This window comes from Delphinapterus leucas, chromosome 4 (assembly GCF_059928025.1).
Source record: "Delphinapterus leucas isolate spDelLeu-1000000601 "Yukka" chromosome 4, BTC_Dleu_Yukka2, whole genome shotgun sequence".
NCBI lineage: Eukaryota > Metazoa > Chordata > Mammalia > Artiodactyla > Monodontidae > Delphinapterus > Delphinapterus leucas.
This window is the reverse complement of record NC_143132.1, coordinates 89,679,600-89,695,056: the sequence shown is the minus strand read 5'-3', so window position 1 is coordinate 89,695,056 and position 15,457 is coordinate 89,679,600. Positions and strand designations below refer to the sequence as shown.

General features: G+C 36.2%; 1 protein-coding gene across 5 annotated transcripts in view; it reads right to left on the bottom strand.

Annotated features, from left to right (window-relative positions):
- Nucleotides 1–15,457, bottom strand: part of TBL1XR1 (TBL1X/Y related 1) — a 186,001-nt gene that overhangs the window by 14,729 nt on the left and 155,815 nt on the right. For all 5 annotated transcript variants that reach the window (XM_089910831.1, XM_022571877.3, XM_089910830.1 and 2 more), the window contains 6 exons: nt 13,839–14,061; nt 12,969–13,101; nt 12,440–12,581; nt 9,726–9,789; nt 9,526–9,623; nt 8,223–8,283 (listed from right to left, as the gene is read on the bottom strand). In XM_089910831.1, the coding sequence (XP_089766957.1) occupies nt 8,223–8,283; nt 9,526–9,623; nt 9,726–9,789; nt 12,440–12,581; nt 12,969–13,101; nt 13,839–14,004 (664 nt within the window). In that variant the 5' untranslated portion in view covers nt 14,005–14,061. The remainder of the gene's footprint in view (nt 1–8,222; nt 8,284–9,525; nt 9,624–9,725; nt 9,790–12,439; nt 12,582–12,968; nt 13,102–13,838; nt 14,062–15,457) is intronic.

Genomic DNA, 15,457 nt, shown 5'->3' with positions numbered 1-15,457 from the left:
AAGTTAGACAAACGTTACACTGAATAAGTATCATTTCCACTGTCTACTCAACTGATAAATGGAATATTGCATGATTTGCAAATACATTTTTCTTCTAAGTGATTCTTGTCAAATACCTCTTAAAATCTACATCATTGAATTTAAAACCTCAGAGGCCCAAAAGCTGGCTGGCATTTAATATTTATTTTAGATCTGGTATGATTAAAGATTCTTTCCTTTCATTTTCCCCTGGTGCAAAGTGCAAAGCCTCTCTATAATTAGCAGTGCAGATTAAGGTAATGTAGCAAGTAACTGGGTTAAGCAATAGAAGCATATCAAAAACACTGGATTTAGAGTAGGCAGTAGGTAGCTGGGGGCGAAGGTGAGATTCAAAAACCAAGCACCCTTGGCTCAAGATGAGGAAAACCCTGAGGTGCAACAAACACTCCAGAGCCCTGCCTGGATCAGGTTGAGCCTGGACCTTCTTTACCAGCAACTGCTCCCTTTCTCGGCTCCTCCCCGTGAGCCATGGCCGCTGAGCCTGCGCATCCAGAGCCTGTGCTCCGCAACGGGAGAGGCCACAACAGTGAGAGGCCCGCGTACCGCAAAAAACAACAAAAAAAGAGTTTTAAGAAAAAGTATAACAAAATGCTATGAAGAAAGCCAAGTATCTGTCATGCTCCACCAGGGTGTTAATTTGGTAGAGTCATCTGCAAAATGTTAAACAGGAGGCTGAGAAAATTTGAAACAGCATTCAAACAAATATACCAATAGGTTCAGAACAAAACAAAAACAAACTGTATAACCAGGTAAAGAAAAGTGGAGGAAGCTGGGGAATGGTGCCATATGAGTTATATGATTAATACTTCTGTGATATGCCTGGCTCATAAGATACGATGATAACAGATTGGTATAATCTAAGAACCGATACCTCATTACTTTATATTTATTCCTAAAATTTAAAAATGAGGTATCACCTCACACCATTTAGAATGGGCATCATCAAAAAAATCTACAAACAACAAATGCTGGAGAGGGTGCGGAGAAAAGAGAGCCTTCTTGCACTGTTGGTGGGAATGTAAACTGATACTGCCACTATGGAAAACAGTATGGAGGTTCCTTAAAAAACTAAAAATAGAATTACTATATGACTCAGCAATCCCTCTACTGGGCAGATACCCAGAGAAAACCATAATTCAAAAAGACACATGCGGGGGCTTCCCTGGTGGCGCAGTGCTTGAGAGTCCGCCTGCCTATGCAGGGGACGCGGGTTCATGCCCCGGCCCGGGAAGATCCCACATGCCGTGGAGCGGCCGGGCCCGTGAGCCATGGCCACTGAGCCTGCGCGTCCGGAGCCTGTGCTCCACAACGGGAGAGGCCACAACAGTGAGAGGCCTGCGTACCGCCAAAAATAAATAAATAAATAAATAAATAAATGAGTCTAGGTAATACAAGTTCTTTAGGATAAAAACACATCTTTAACATAAAATGTATTTTTATGTAGGTAATATGTGAGAGGTGTGTTTACTATTACTAGTCTCACTTTACACATGATGAAAGAGGCTAAGAAAAGTTAATTTGCCTAGGGTTACAAAATCTTTTAAATTCCTGGAGCTGGAATTCCCTGGCGGTTCAGTGGTTAGGACTCCGTGCTTCCATTGCAAGGGGCACGGTTCGATCCCTGACTGGGGAACAAGGATCCCACAAGCCATGCAGTGCAGCCAAAAAAAAAAAAAAAAAAAAAAAATTCCTGGAGCTAAGATTCAATTTCTGTGTCCTCCAATTCTGATTTATTTTTTGGTTAACCCATGTATCCTTCACAATTTAGAAAGGTAACAAACCTATGAGGGAAGGGAAAAAAGGCATTTAATATTCATTTATTATTTTTTTTAGAAGCTTCATTGAAATATAATTCATATACCATAAATTTCATCCACTTAAAGTGTGCAATTCAATGGTTTTTATATATTACATTAATAATTTTAAAATATTGTGGTCATACATAACATAAAACTTGTCATTTGATTAACTGTACAATTCAGTTGTATCAATTACATTCACAATATTGTACAGTCATCACCACTATTTTCAAAAGTTCTTCATCATCGGGCTTCCCTGGTGGCGCAGTGGTTGGGAGTCCGCCTGCTGATGCAGGGGACACGGGTTCGTGCCCCGGTCCGGGAAGATCCCACATGCCGCGGAGCGGCTGGGCCCGTGAGCCATGGCCGCTGAGCCTGCGCGTCCGGAGCCTGTGCTCCGCAACGGGAGAGGCCACAACAGTGAGAGGCCCACACACCGCAAAAAAAAAAAAAAAAAGTTCTTCATCACCCCAAACAGAAACTCTGTAACCATTAAGCAGTAACTCTCCATTTCCCCCTCCTCCCAGCCTCTGTAACCTTGAATCTTTACATTCGTCTCTATGAATTTGCCTATTCTAGACATTTCATACCCTTGAAATATCTAGAATCATACTCTAGAATGATTCTAGATTCTACTCACGTAGAATCATACTCTTTGTCCTTTTATGTCTGGTTTATTTCACTTAGCATAACATGTACAAATTCTCTGGTGTTGTAGCATGTATCAGAACTTCATTCCTTTTTATGGCTGAATAATAATCTATTGTATATAGAGACCCATTCTGTTTTTCCACTCATCTGCTAATGGACAGTGGGTTGTTCCTACCCTTTGGCTACTGTGAAAAATGCTGCTATGAACATTGACGGACATGAATTCATTCAAGTCCCTGCGTTCAATTCAATTACCTAGGAGTAGAATTGCTGGGTCATATGGTAACTCTATTTAACCTTTTGAGGAACTGTCATCCTGTTTCCCACAACGACTGTACTATTTTACATACCTACTAGCAAAGTACAAGGACTCTAATTTCTCCGCATCACCGTGAACACCGTTATGTTTTATAGCCATCCTAATGAATATGAAGTGGTTAACTCATCTATAATCATGATTTATGCTTTATGTAAGAGTGTATATGGACAAAAATACAGTACAGGAATTAAAATATGGTAATTTAAAAAGCATGGTAGACTTTCATTCCTGATCAAGATGGAATAACAGGGACCAAATTTACCTCCTGCCCAAAACAACCAAAAAAAATTACAGAATATATGAAATAATAGTTCAGAACTCTGGGCACCAGGCAATAAAGGACCGTGGTTCCTGAGAGAAGGGAAATCAACCAACAATGTGCCTCTATAACTGCTCAAACATATGATCTGGAAAAATGTCCAGATCTTGGCACAGGGAAGAGGAATCTCCCTAGGAAGAGATTAATGAAATTCCTGAGCGGAAGAGATAAAGCTCAAAATGTGGAAAACTGAAGGCAGCTAGAATTCCCAAAACTAGAAGGGACAGAGCTATGCAGACAGAGAAAGAATGCTGAAGACCTGAAGTAAGCTGAGTACTAATCAGCGCAAGTATCTGAAGATACTAGCTGAGACCTGGGAAAGAGCCACGCAAAAGAATTAGAAGAAACAATGCCTGATACTCAAGATTGGGAACAGTGTCTAAATCCACCAGACTAGAAAACCTTTTGATTCATGGAACACTGGTCAGAGTACACCTAGGTTCTTGCCTCATTACCAGGAAATAAATAGCCCTACGCCGAGCACTGTTTCACTGCCATTTAACAAATCTTACAAGCATGACCCAAAAGGATCAAACCATTTCCAAGTAATTTAACTATGTCCCAGAATAAATTCACAAATACTTATAAGAATACAGAAATATTCAGCAACTAACGACATAAAATTCAAAATGCCTCACTTCCAATCAAAAGTAACAAGGCATGAAAAGATGCAGGAAAATATGACCAAAATGAAGAGAAAAATCAAATCATAAAAACTGACCTAGACATTAAAGCACTTGCAACTATATATGGTTTGTTCAAATAGTTAAGTAGCAACATGGAAGACGTAAAAAAGACCTAAATCAAACTTCTAGAGATTAAAACTGAAACACGTGAGATAAAAAACGTACTGGATGGAATAAACTGTAGATTAGATGCTGTGGAAGAAAAGATGTGTGAGCTTGAAAGCAGCAGAGATTGTGAAAAAAAGAAAAAAGACTGGATTAAAAAAATGAATGGCACATCAGTGTATTACGGGACATCAAGCAGACTAATAAACATAATCAGAATTTCAAGTTAAAAATAAATGTTGGGAGGAGGTAGATCATTTTTTAAAGAATAATGGTCAAAAAAATTTCTAATTTGAAGAAAACGATGAACGAAGAAATCCAAGAAGCTCCAAGGACAAAAAACATAAAGAAAACTAAACCAAGGCACAACATATGCAAATTGCACAAAATCAGTCATAAGGAGAAAAATCTTAAAAGCAGCCAGAGAAAACAAGACAAGAATAATAAGGATAAAAATGGTAGCAAGTTCAAATTGAAACAGTGTAAGTAAGAAGAGGACAGAGCAACCTTTTCTTTAAAGTACTGAAAGAAAAAAACCCTACCCTGTCAACCCCAGAATTCTATACCCAACAAAAATATCTTTCAGTGATGAAGGTGAAATGAAGACTTCTTAATACCTACAAAAGAATTCGTCAACATAAGATTTACACCATAAGGAATGTTAAAGCAGTTCAAGCGGGAAATAAATGATACCAGATGAAACTATGTATCTGTGCAAAGGAATGAAGAGTTGGAAATGGTAACTATGGGTAAAAAATTTTATTATTTAACCCCTTTAAAATATCACTTGAAGGTAGATGGTGGTAAGTTAAAGATGTGTACTATAAATCCCAAGGCAACCATTATAATAAAAGATTTACAGTTAATAACCCACCAAAGGAGGAAAAATGTAATCACACAAATATTCAATTAATCCAAATGGAAGCAGAAAAATAGCAAAAGAAGGTGAGATAAATAGAAATACGATTAATTTAAATGCAATCATTATCAATAATCACATTAAATGTAAATAGCCTAAATATTGCCATTAAAAGGCAGACGCTGATATTGAATGAACAAGCAATATATGATGCCTACATAAAATGTACATCAAATATAACAAAATCAATAGATTAAAAGTAAAAGCATGGAGAAATATATACCATGCCAACACTAACCAAAAGAAAACTGGAAGGGCTACATTAATGTGAGACAAAGTAGATTTCAGAGCACAAAAAATAAAATGGAAAAAAAAAGAGGGCCGCTAACAAAATGATAAAAGGGTCAATTCAACATAAGGTTGCAACATTCCTAAACGTTCATGCCCCTAATAACATTGTTTCAAAACACATAAAGCAAAAATTGACAGAGCTTCAAAGAAAATAGAAATTACTGTATTTTCCAATTATTGTTGATGATTTCTATACCCCTCTCTCAGTAACAGATGGTCTAAGTACACACAATAATCACTAAAGGCCATAAAAGATTTGAACATTATCAAACAACTTGACCTAAATGACATTTATGAGAACAATGGAATTAAATTAGAAAGCAATATTACAAAGATCTTTAAAATTTTTCCAAATACTCAGAAATTAACACACTTCTAAATAACCCATGGGTCAAAGAAGGAATCAAAATTACTCCAGAAAGTATTTTGAACTGAATGAAAACACATTTGAAAAATTGTGAGATGTCACTAAGTAGTAGTTAGAAGTAATTTATAGCACTGAGTATCCCCATTAGAAAAGCAGAAAGGTCTCAAATCAGTGACCCCAACTTCTACATCAAGCAAAAAGAGCACGTTAGATTGACACTGAAAGCACGATACATAAAAGAACAAATTAATAAATTAAGGAATTCATCAACATTAATAATATCTGATCTTTGAGGCACACTGCCAAAACAATGCAGAGACAATCCACAGACTATGAGACAATATTTGTAAATACTTGATCAGACTTGTATCCAGAATATATAAAGAGTTCCCAAGACTCAATAAGAAAACAACAAAGTTAAATTAAAAATCCAAAGATTTGAACAGATACTTCACCAAAGGAGACATACAGATGGTAAATTAAACCATGACAAGATGCTCAACACCATTAGTCATTAGGAAATGAAAATGAAAACCACAGTGAGATACGACTACATGCTCATTAGGGTGGCTACAATGAAAAAGACTGACCACATACCAAGTGCTGGCAAGGAAATGGAGGGACTGGAATACCCACTGCTGTTGAGAATGTAAACCAGTTTGGAAAACATAAACTTTGGAAAACAGTTGGGCATTAACAAGTTAAACACAGACCTACCATATATCTAGCCATAACTTTCCTAGGTCTTTACACAGAGAAATGAAAAACACAAGTTCCTAAAGAGATAAGCACAGGAATGTTGATAGCAGTTTTATTTGTAGTAGCTAAAACCTGGAAACAACTCAAATTTGCTTCAACAGGTAAACGGTTAAACAAACTGGCATATCAACATAACAGAATACTACTCATAAATCAAAAGAAATACAAAATAATTATGCAGAGTGAAAGAAACCAGACACAAAAAGAATACATACTGTGCGATTCTATTTATATAATGTAAACTAGTTTCTGGTGACAGAAAGACTATCAGTGGCTACCTGGGGAAGGGGAAGGGAATGATTTCAAGGGGGTAGGAGGAAGCTTCTGAAGCTAACAGATGTACTGTTTTGAGTGTGGTGATGGTTTCAGTGGTGTGTGTGTGTGTGTGTGTGTGTGTGTGTATACATGTCAAAATATATTACACTGTGCAATGTAAATATGTATACATGATTTTACACCAATTATACCTCAATAAAGCCGTTTAAAAAACCAAAAAAGCATGACAGGAAAGAATACCATGGGTAAAAAGGTTATTTGTTTGTAAAATGACTTCAACACCATCTACCTCATTGGGCTGTAGCCAAGACTACATGGGATCGTGTATATAAAGAGCATCATCTCCAACACAAAGGTGGTACACATTATATAGCAGCTAGTAACAGTGCCACACACACACACACACACACACACACACTTATTTCAATTTTCCATCACTCCTAGGATGTAGGAGAAACTTTAGGCAGAACAGCCAGAGGACTAAGAGAATTCCGTCTGGGTGAGGACTAGAAGCAAAGGCAAAATGGGATTAAAACAGGTAAACAAAAACTGACATGTAAATGCTTATTAATGTGGTAAGTGTTAATCAAGCTGAAATGTTTAACATAATACTTGCAAAATGATGTTACTCAGATACTACTGAAAAATCATCTTTGTACCTTATTTGGCTTGCTTAATCACACTAAATAGAGAAATACAAAAAAGCAAAACGCCAGAAGTTGTATATTTCAATTTTAATGGTAACACTGTACCATTGGCTGTTTGTAAAAAGTATGTTACCAAAGATTTGAAAATAACCAGAGTTACTTAAGTCAGGCTCCAATGCAAAACTCTACCCAACCACAACAAAATCTTGCAAAATGCAATTAAATCAGGCAGTACTAAAACTACTGTTCTAATAGTTATTAGGCATCTTGGTCCAGTTCAACATCAGTTCCTGTCCTCAGGAACCTTCCTGAAAGTAGGCACAAAAGTTCTAGGCTGCACTAGAGTGTAGGCACTAAAATCCAGGTGTCTCTACACATCAGGATGTATGCCCTGTTGCATGGCCGTATATCATGGAGAAAGAAGCACACTATCTTGGGGATCATATTTATCTGGTTTAAGTATCAATTTCTTAAAAGAGAAAAACATCTAAAGCACCAAAGTTCCAACACTACCAGGAAAGCCTAATAATTTTTATTTTAGGTAAGCAGGTGGACTGATTTAGATACATAAATCCAAAATGAAAAATGACAATATCTAAATTTGCAGGAGTTTATGCAGTATTTTCATATATATGTCTTACGCTCTTAACAAATGGTATTGTTTTTAATCCCTCATTTTCAGATAGAGAAAGTAAGGCTCAGAAAGGTTCAATGACTCGCTCAATCTTAAAGCTTGTCAAGTGGGGTGGAATCGACATTCACACCTAGACCTCCTGACTCAAAAATCTATGTTCTTACCATTAAATATTACCAACTCTAATTGCACCAGGCTGCAAATGCTTTTTTATGGTACATTTCACAGAAAACATCTGATGATCCTCTGACAATTAACTATCTGAAGGTCAAAGAACATCAACTCCTCAAAGGACCAGTAACAAGACTGATATTGGATATTTCAAGATTTTAGATGAATTATACGCTATTAAAAGTTTAATTAGGAAAATAGAAGAAAGTTCTAATTCTCATGTAAATTGTGAAGATTTACCTGAATGAAAAGGAAATTGTTGTTTGGCTTCACCAGTATGTGCATCCCAAATAATTGTAGTCTGAGATAGAAAAGAAAAATATACTGCTAAGAAGCTAGAAAGAGTTTACCATAGATGCATAAATTAGATGCCTAATTATATTAAAGCAATATGAAATGTCACAGTACATTTAATTTAATTTTTTAACATTTACCTTTAGTACAACGAGGCTATATTCCACTTCGGGGGAAGGGGAGGAGAGGGATGACTAATTAAGCTGTTTAATTTTTCCCTGGTGACTTTTTATCAGTCAACTTACTTCAAATAACAATTACTGTTGTCTAGAAAGTACCAGACATTATATTAGATTGCTTAAGAAACTCCACTGCAATAGTGTATTTAATGTAAGATTTTTATAGCTGCTTAGCTATAAGGAGGCAAATTTTTGGTTAATAAAGTTAATCAGTTAATTCCCAATATTAAGATTTTTAACACTCACATTTACCTATAAAGGCAGCTTGAATTCTGACAATAAGTAAAACAATGTCTTTTATATTACATCAAAGTATGACATATAAATCTGAACAGATATATTCACAATTCCTTTAATACCCTCCCATCACTAATTTCATAACTTTGGGGTCATAAAATATTGTAGACTGGCAATAACTATTAATAGGGCGCTTCCCTCCCATTCCTGGCCGCCTTCATTTTTCTTCCTCTTTTTTCTACTTCCCTTTTTGACAATACACAGTTAACTCTTGAGTGTGTACTTTCCTGTATTAGAATAATCTTACATCTGTATTCATTTTGGGAGGTGTGGTAAAGGCAGTAACTTAAGAAAATGAAGGAGAAAGAAGGCCATGATTTCAACCTATCCATATTTACCAGTCTTGTTAGGTGAAAAGAGCTGGAAAGATCCGGCATTTCTTACATTTTCAATTAAACATTAGGAGTTCAGCTAACAGACTGGCTCTAAGATTTCCCATGAAATCTCTCCAGAGCCATACTCACTGATGAGATTAACTAGAAACTGTAGAAGGGAGGCAAAAAGTATAGGATGTATGACATTCATTATGGCTCAAATTCCCAAAAAATGAGGAGTGGTCACACAGATAAAGAATAAAAGGCATCTGAATGAGCAGATTCAGGAATGAGTTGACAGAAAATCTAAGAAACCATTACTACTCCTATCATGAATTTATATATGAATTTACCAAATATGAATGTTTTCTTGTTTATGTGATTAGTAGAGAAAAACATTACTTTCAATTATACTCTTTTAACAAATTAACCTTTACAGAAGTTAAATATTCTTTTTACCTTGTCTACTCCAGCACTTAGGATGAAATTTCCTTTCTTATTCCATTTTAATGCAAATATAGGGCCTTTATGCTGCCCCAAGGTGCTAGCAAGGTTACCTAATATTCAAAAGGAAAAACATTAAAATTACTTTAAGCTTTATAACTTAGATCAACAATAACAACAAATGAAAGATAAAAAAAAAAAAAAGCTTCATTTACCATCTTTAGTCCATATTCTGGCAAACCCATCGTAGGAACCAGTTGCTAGAAGTGTACCTTCACTCTGTCAGAGAAACACATTTCTTTCAATTATATAATCCAGAAAGGGTGTTTAATTTTTATTAAAATATATTATGTTTAAATCCTAAGTACAGCAGATCTGTGACATTCTCTGCTTCAAAATCTTCAGCTTTGTCTATTTGGAAGTGCCATAAGAGGCCTACAAAACACCCTTCACTGCTGTGAAGCTAGTAATTTTGGCAGCATTCAGTCAGTGTGCAAGCCTCATACCCAAATCTCAAGAATGGCAGGAACTGCTCTGGAGCAGAATCAACATCACTCTTATGTATGCTAAGGTCTACTGCATTCTCATAAATGCACCATGACTAAAGATGGGGGTGGGGAGGTGGACTGGGAAGGACATCAAAATCATAATCTTATGATGATTTTATAAAAGTAAAAAGCAAAATCTTCCAGAATATTTCATTACGATTAGAAGTTTTTATATGATCCTCCCTCTAAATCTTTTACTGTCTAAACTGTGTGTGTGTGTGTGTGTGTGTGTGTGTGTGTATGTTCCAAACAATATTGTTGTTTCAGATGATCAGATTCTTAAGTATCACTAAATGTTTCTTTCCTTTGTTAATTCTTTCCCAATATGAAATCCTTACCAATAAAAATAGCAACACAAGAAAAACAGCCAGAAGAGTGTAGGCTGACTTTACAGTTAATGAAGTGAGTACCAACTGTCAGGAACTACTCTATACTATGAGAAGAAATCCATACCATTTTCTCTAACCTTATATTCCTCTACTGTGCCTTGAAATAATGGTACAACAGAAGGACTCGATAAGGCCTAACTTATTCTATGGCAATGCAAGTTACAGAGTACGTTACACAGACTACTGCTGGGATGATTAAACACTACTGGAAAGACAGAATGAAATCCTGCCTTACTCAGTACTTTCTGATGCTTTTTGGCAGGGCACCGAAAACAAGATCACCTTTTCCAGACCTCTCAAGCCATCTAGCTGTACAAGTAAGTGACAAACAAATGCTGGTTCTAGGGGTTGTAGACTCAGTTTTGCTAGGATTTGGAAATCCCCTCTAGTTCTATCGCAGGAAGAGGGAGCAATGTCGAAGCCAACAGCAAAAGCTTATTTCCAGACTCTGCACAATGGAAAGTTTTCCTTTAAACTAATGGTCCCCAAATGGTTTACATCACGGACCGCTAAGGTAGGAAAAGAATACTTTGAAGATCATACATCTCACAGGCTTTTGCTTTAATCATGGAAATGAGCCATTAATCAATAGTAACATTTTCCCCTTTTAGCAGAAGATTTAAGTTCATAGTGAATAATAAATCTTTGAAAAGTTCACACTTTTAAAAACTTTAACTTGCAGTTCAGAACCACCAAGCTCAACAAACCATTTGTTAACCATCCTTTTCAGTGTAAAAGTATAAATTTCATTAAATTAACACGGTCTCTGAGCCAAACAGCTTAAGAAGGCTGTAACGCCTTTGACCTACGATACAGTAAGGTCCCATATTAAGAAGATAATTCTTAGTTCTGACCCTACAATCAAGTAATACTAAAATGTGCTAAACCTCTTTTCATTTTTAGAATTCTCAACTTTATAGGAGGGGAAGGATAAATACATTGCTGGAAATTTAGAACTAAGAACACTAAAAAACCTTACCTATGAAATCTGGAAAGACTTCATAGAAACTGAGAACTTTAGCTAGTGTAATCATTTTTAAAGATAGATCTCATTTCCTGGAATGAGATTTGGAAGATTCTTTGGAAAGCCCCACAAAAAGTTGTTAAACAGAGGCCAGAGGAGGGTGTCCACTTGCTAAGGAAAGGACAGCTGACCCCTAAAATTCTTGGTAACACTGATATAGTCTAAGAGGCTTCTTAGAATTGGCGGCGGGGGGTGGGGGTGGGGGGTTAGGTGGTGCAGTGGGGGGTTGTTAAAAAATGGATGCAAAGTTATAAGGAAGAAAAAAGGCAACATGGAATAAAGGAAAAGGTATAGAAACTTTAAAAATGCTAATTTCCACAAAGTAATCATGGGAATGGAAACAAACAAAGCTGTTAATCATGTATTTGAAACTGAAAGGGTGTAGCTTTATCAATAATGAAATCAAACTTCCTGGTAAGTCAGAGTAGTCAAAGATGTTGAATCAGAGAATTATAAGATTCCCACAGCTAGGATAAAGCTTGTAATCTAGACAAATGGTTCCTAAAAGGCAGCTGGCGATGAAGTTTTCATCAGTTCACAGCAAAATGAGAAAACAAGAATGTTTTTATTATACAGATTTCTCTTATACCCCCAACAAAGGACTTAGTAGTTAAGAACTCAGTATATGTGCCTGTTATTGGTTTTCATCTATTACTTCATTTACATAGGACCATTACACTTCTACTTTACATGTGATGAAAATGCAGTACAGAGTGACCGACCACCAATTATACAAAGGTTCTACAGCTAGATAAACTGAGGAGCTGGAAGATGAACCTTGGTCTGAGTGCTCAAGGCCAGTCTTTGTTTTAAACACATTTGGGGGTGGGGACTTCTAGTCTGTTGTTCTTATTGGTGAAATCCAAAAATATCTGAACAAACTGACATACCCTGTGATTAGTCTGAGGCTCAGAGAGGTTAAGTTTATTAGTAACTACATCCATCATGGACAGTACAGTGATACTCACATTCCAATCTAGAGATGTCACATCCTTGTTGCTTGGGACATCTTGCCCTCCTTCTCGTATACAATGTCTAAGTACTAACTGTGTGGAGCCACTAGTGCTATTTTCACTAAGATTCCATATCCTTGCTGTTGAGTCTCCAGACCTATAAAGTATGCAACACATTTTAAATCCTCAACGTATTTTAAATCCTCACGATATTCTCAAGTATTCCAGAATCAAGGCAACAAATTTACATTCTACATTAATAAGGCAAATAAAAACTAGACTGTCAGGGATGGATTTCCATTTCCAGTGTTCTTCTCAGTCCCCATTTTGGGGGAGGGGGGGTGGCAAACACTCCTGAGGTAGTAACTTTTAACATTAAAACTTGTAAGATTGCTTTATGAAGAAATAAAGGTTTACAGAGGCAAAATGACCACAAATAAGCAACAAAAAAACCTGAAAATGTACATAATGTATTTATAAAATATGCAATACTTCAGTCAGATACTTTTAGAAATCCATTTTAGTTTCACTTTGAGAAACGTACCCTGATGCCAAGAGATCACTAACGGGGTTCCAGGCACAGATGAAAACTTCAGATTCATGGCCCCGTAACACAACTGCTTTATTAGGAGGGATTTCAACATCCCCATCCACTTCCATCATATCAGTATGATTATCTGCATCATGAGAAATAAATGGAAAATTCCAGTTAGGGAATATTACAACATCCTGGAGAAAAAAAAAGAATTCTTAACTAGCAAATACCTCCTTCATAATATAGTGTAACTTTTTTTCTTCCACTACGTCAGGTAATGGTGAAAATGACTACACAGTATTTATCACTTGAAAAATAAATTCCTATCTTTAGTTAAGTACGAACATGCTTTTTTCAAAAAGAGATGTGCATCTAAGTTTGTGTTCAGAGATGGGGTTCGCAGGGAGCAGGAATAGAGGAAGACTGTGAAAGGAGGTTAGACCCAAACATAGCTAAAATGAGAAAATGTTTTGAATTAAGTATAATCCATGCCAACACTGCTCTGAGTTTCTGCCAGTAGGGGCTGCTGGTATCATTCATATAACATCACGGTTGCCTTTATATCTCCACGTCAAAGCTTCATTGTTTTTGTTAATGACTAGTGTTACAGATTATATTTAGAAATGAAATGCAGATATGAAATTCACTTAACAATACAAAAGTGGTTTCTAAATATGTAAAAAAGAAAATAAAATCCATGAAAGTAAATCTAGCTTTATGGAGCTTTAGGCATTTAAAAATCTGAATTGTGTGATACAAGTTAGGGGAACAAGTTGCAAACATGAAATAGATAATGTTATTTCAGCTAAAATGAGGCACCCCCATAAAGCAAGTATCTTTTCTGCGAAGGAACTTAAAAAAATTCTTCTCTCAGCTCACTTGCTATAGTATGTGCTCCATTCTCCTCCCCATTTGCCGTGTTTTCTCCATTTTTTGCAGATCCTTGTTGGTTTGTTGCAGCTGCGGCAGCTGCAGCAGCTGCCGCTTGTTGCTGTGCAAGTTTATCTCTGTAAGCTTGTTGTCTTGTTTGTACTACATCAGGCATTACGGCATCTATCAGTGACAGAGACTCTATTGGTCGACCATCAAACAAGGTACCATCCTGGATTTGAAACATTGTGAGAAGAAAAAATCAAAGGTAACACACTTAGAGTAATTTGCATTCATAGAAGTCAACAGCAGAAATGGAAATCTTCATTCCAAGAAAAAACACTTTCAGATAATTTTCTGAATGCATGTAAGAAGGAAAGGAATCAGGAGGGAAGAAGGAACCTACAAGATGCACCGCAAACAGCTGCTTAAATCCTCCTCACAGAGTTCATATTGTTAGATGCTGCACAGACTAAAGCTGAAATTTTCAAAGGAATAAAAAAAGTAGGTCTGTATGATAAAAAAGGCTTATTAATTATATTCCAAAGTTCTGTTAGTCAAAAGCAATATGGAATAGTTCATACAATGATAAGAGATTTGGTGCCACATTTTAGTAAATATTCAATACTTCTTTACAACTAAAAACTTTTAAAATAGTTCTGTTGAACTCAAAAGTTTCTTGTGATTTGATTAAGATATTAAAACAGAAATATACATCAGATATTATGTTATACAAGCATCTCATTTTACTAATGTTGAAATATGAGCACCACAAGGTTAAAGACTTGCAGTTCCACAGCTAGTCAATGGCAGCTGGAATCTGTTAACTGGTGCTATTGAAAGCACACTCAAAAGACCAACACTCCCACCATCGCCTGGTTAACTTGTTATAAATGTAGATTCAAACCTACAGAATCAAAATCTCTGAAGGGCTCGGGAATCCCTGTTTTAACAAGCTCTCTGGGGGAGTCTTATGCACACTAACATTTGAGAAGTACCGCCATAACTCACAGGCTAATGCTCTTTAATTTTATCAAGTTGCTATAATTTTCCAAAGCTCCTCTCACTGATATTCGGAAGTTCAAAATGAGTTCTTCAGCAAGCACAAGAAGAGACACAGATACAGAGCAAGTCAGAAATAGAAACAGTGCATATTAGACAGGAATATGCACATGTGAAGCCTGGCTCACTTAAGCTAGTGAACATGCACTATTGATAATCTACAGCAGTGTGATGGGGTGCTCCGAGTTACAAAACACAGCACATCTTTCTGAACTGCCAATTGTAATGGAGTATTTGAGGAGTAGGAGAAAGTGTTTAAACTTATAAGTAACTTAAAAATATTAAAACCAATACAGCTACATTGTGGAGTACTATATTAAACCCACAAAAAAATTTTTCAGAAAAAATGAGACTTCATCTCTGGCCACTGGTACAAATTGTTTATCATCCTCTGCAATAAACGATACTGTTGGGAGAGAAAGTGCTAAAAGACAATGAGGACACTTTTAATTTAGTATTAGTGGATTTTTCAGTTATAGACATGAGGAAACGAAAAAATAATCAATTTAACAGACTATATAATTATAGTAATAAATAGTGACGTAGAAACCATGGATGCTTCAGTT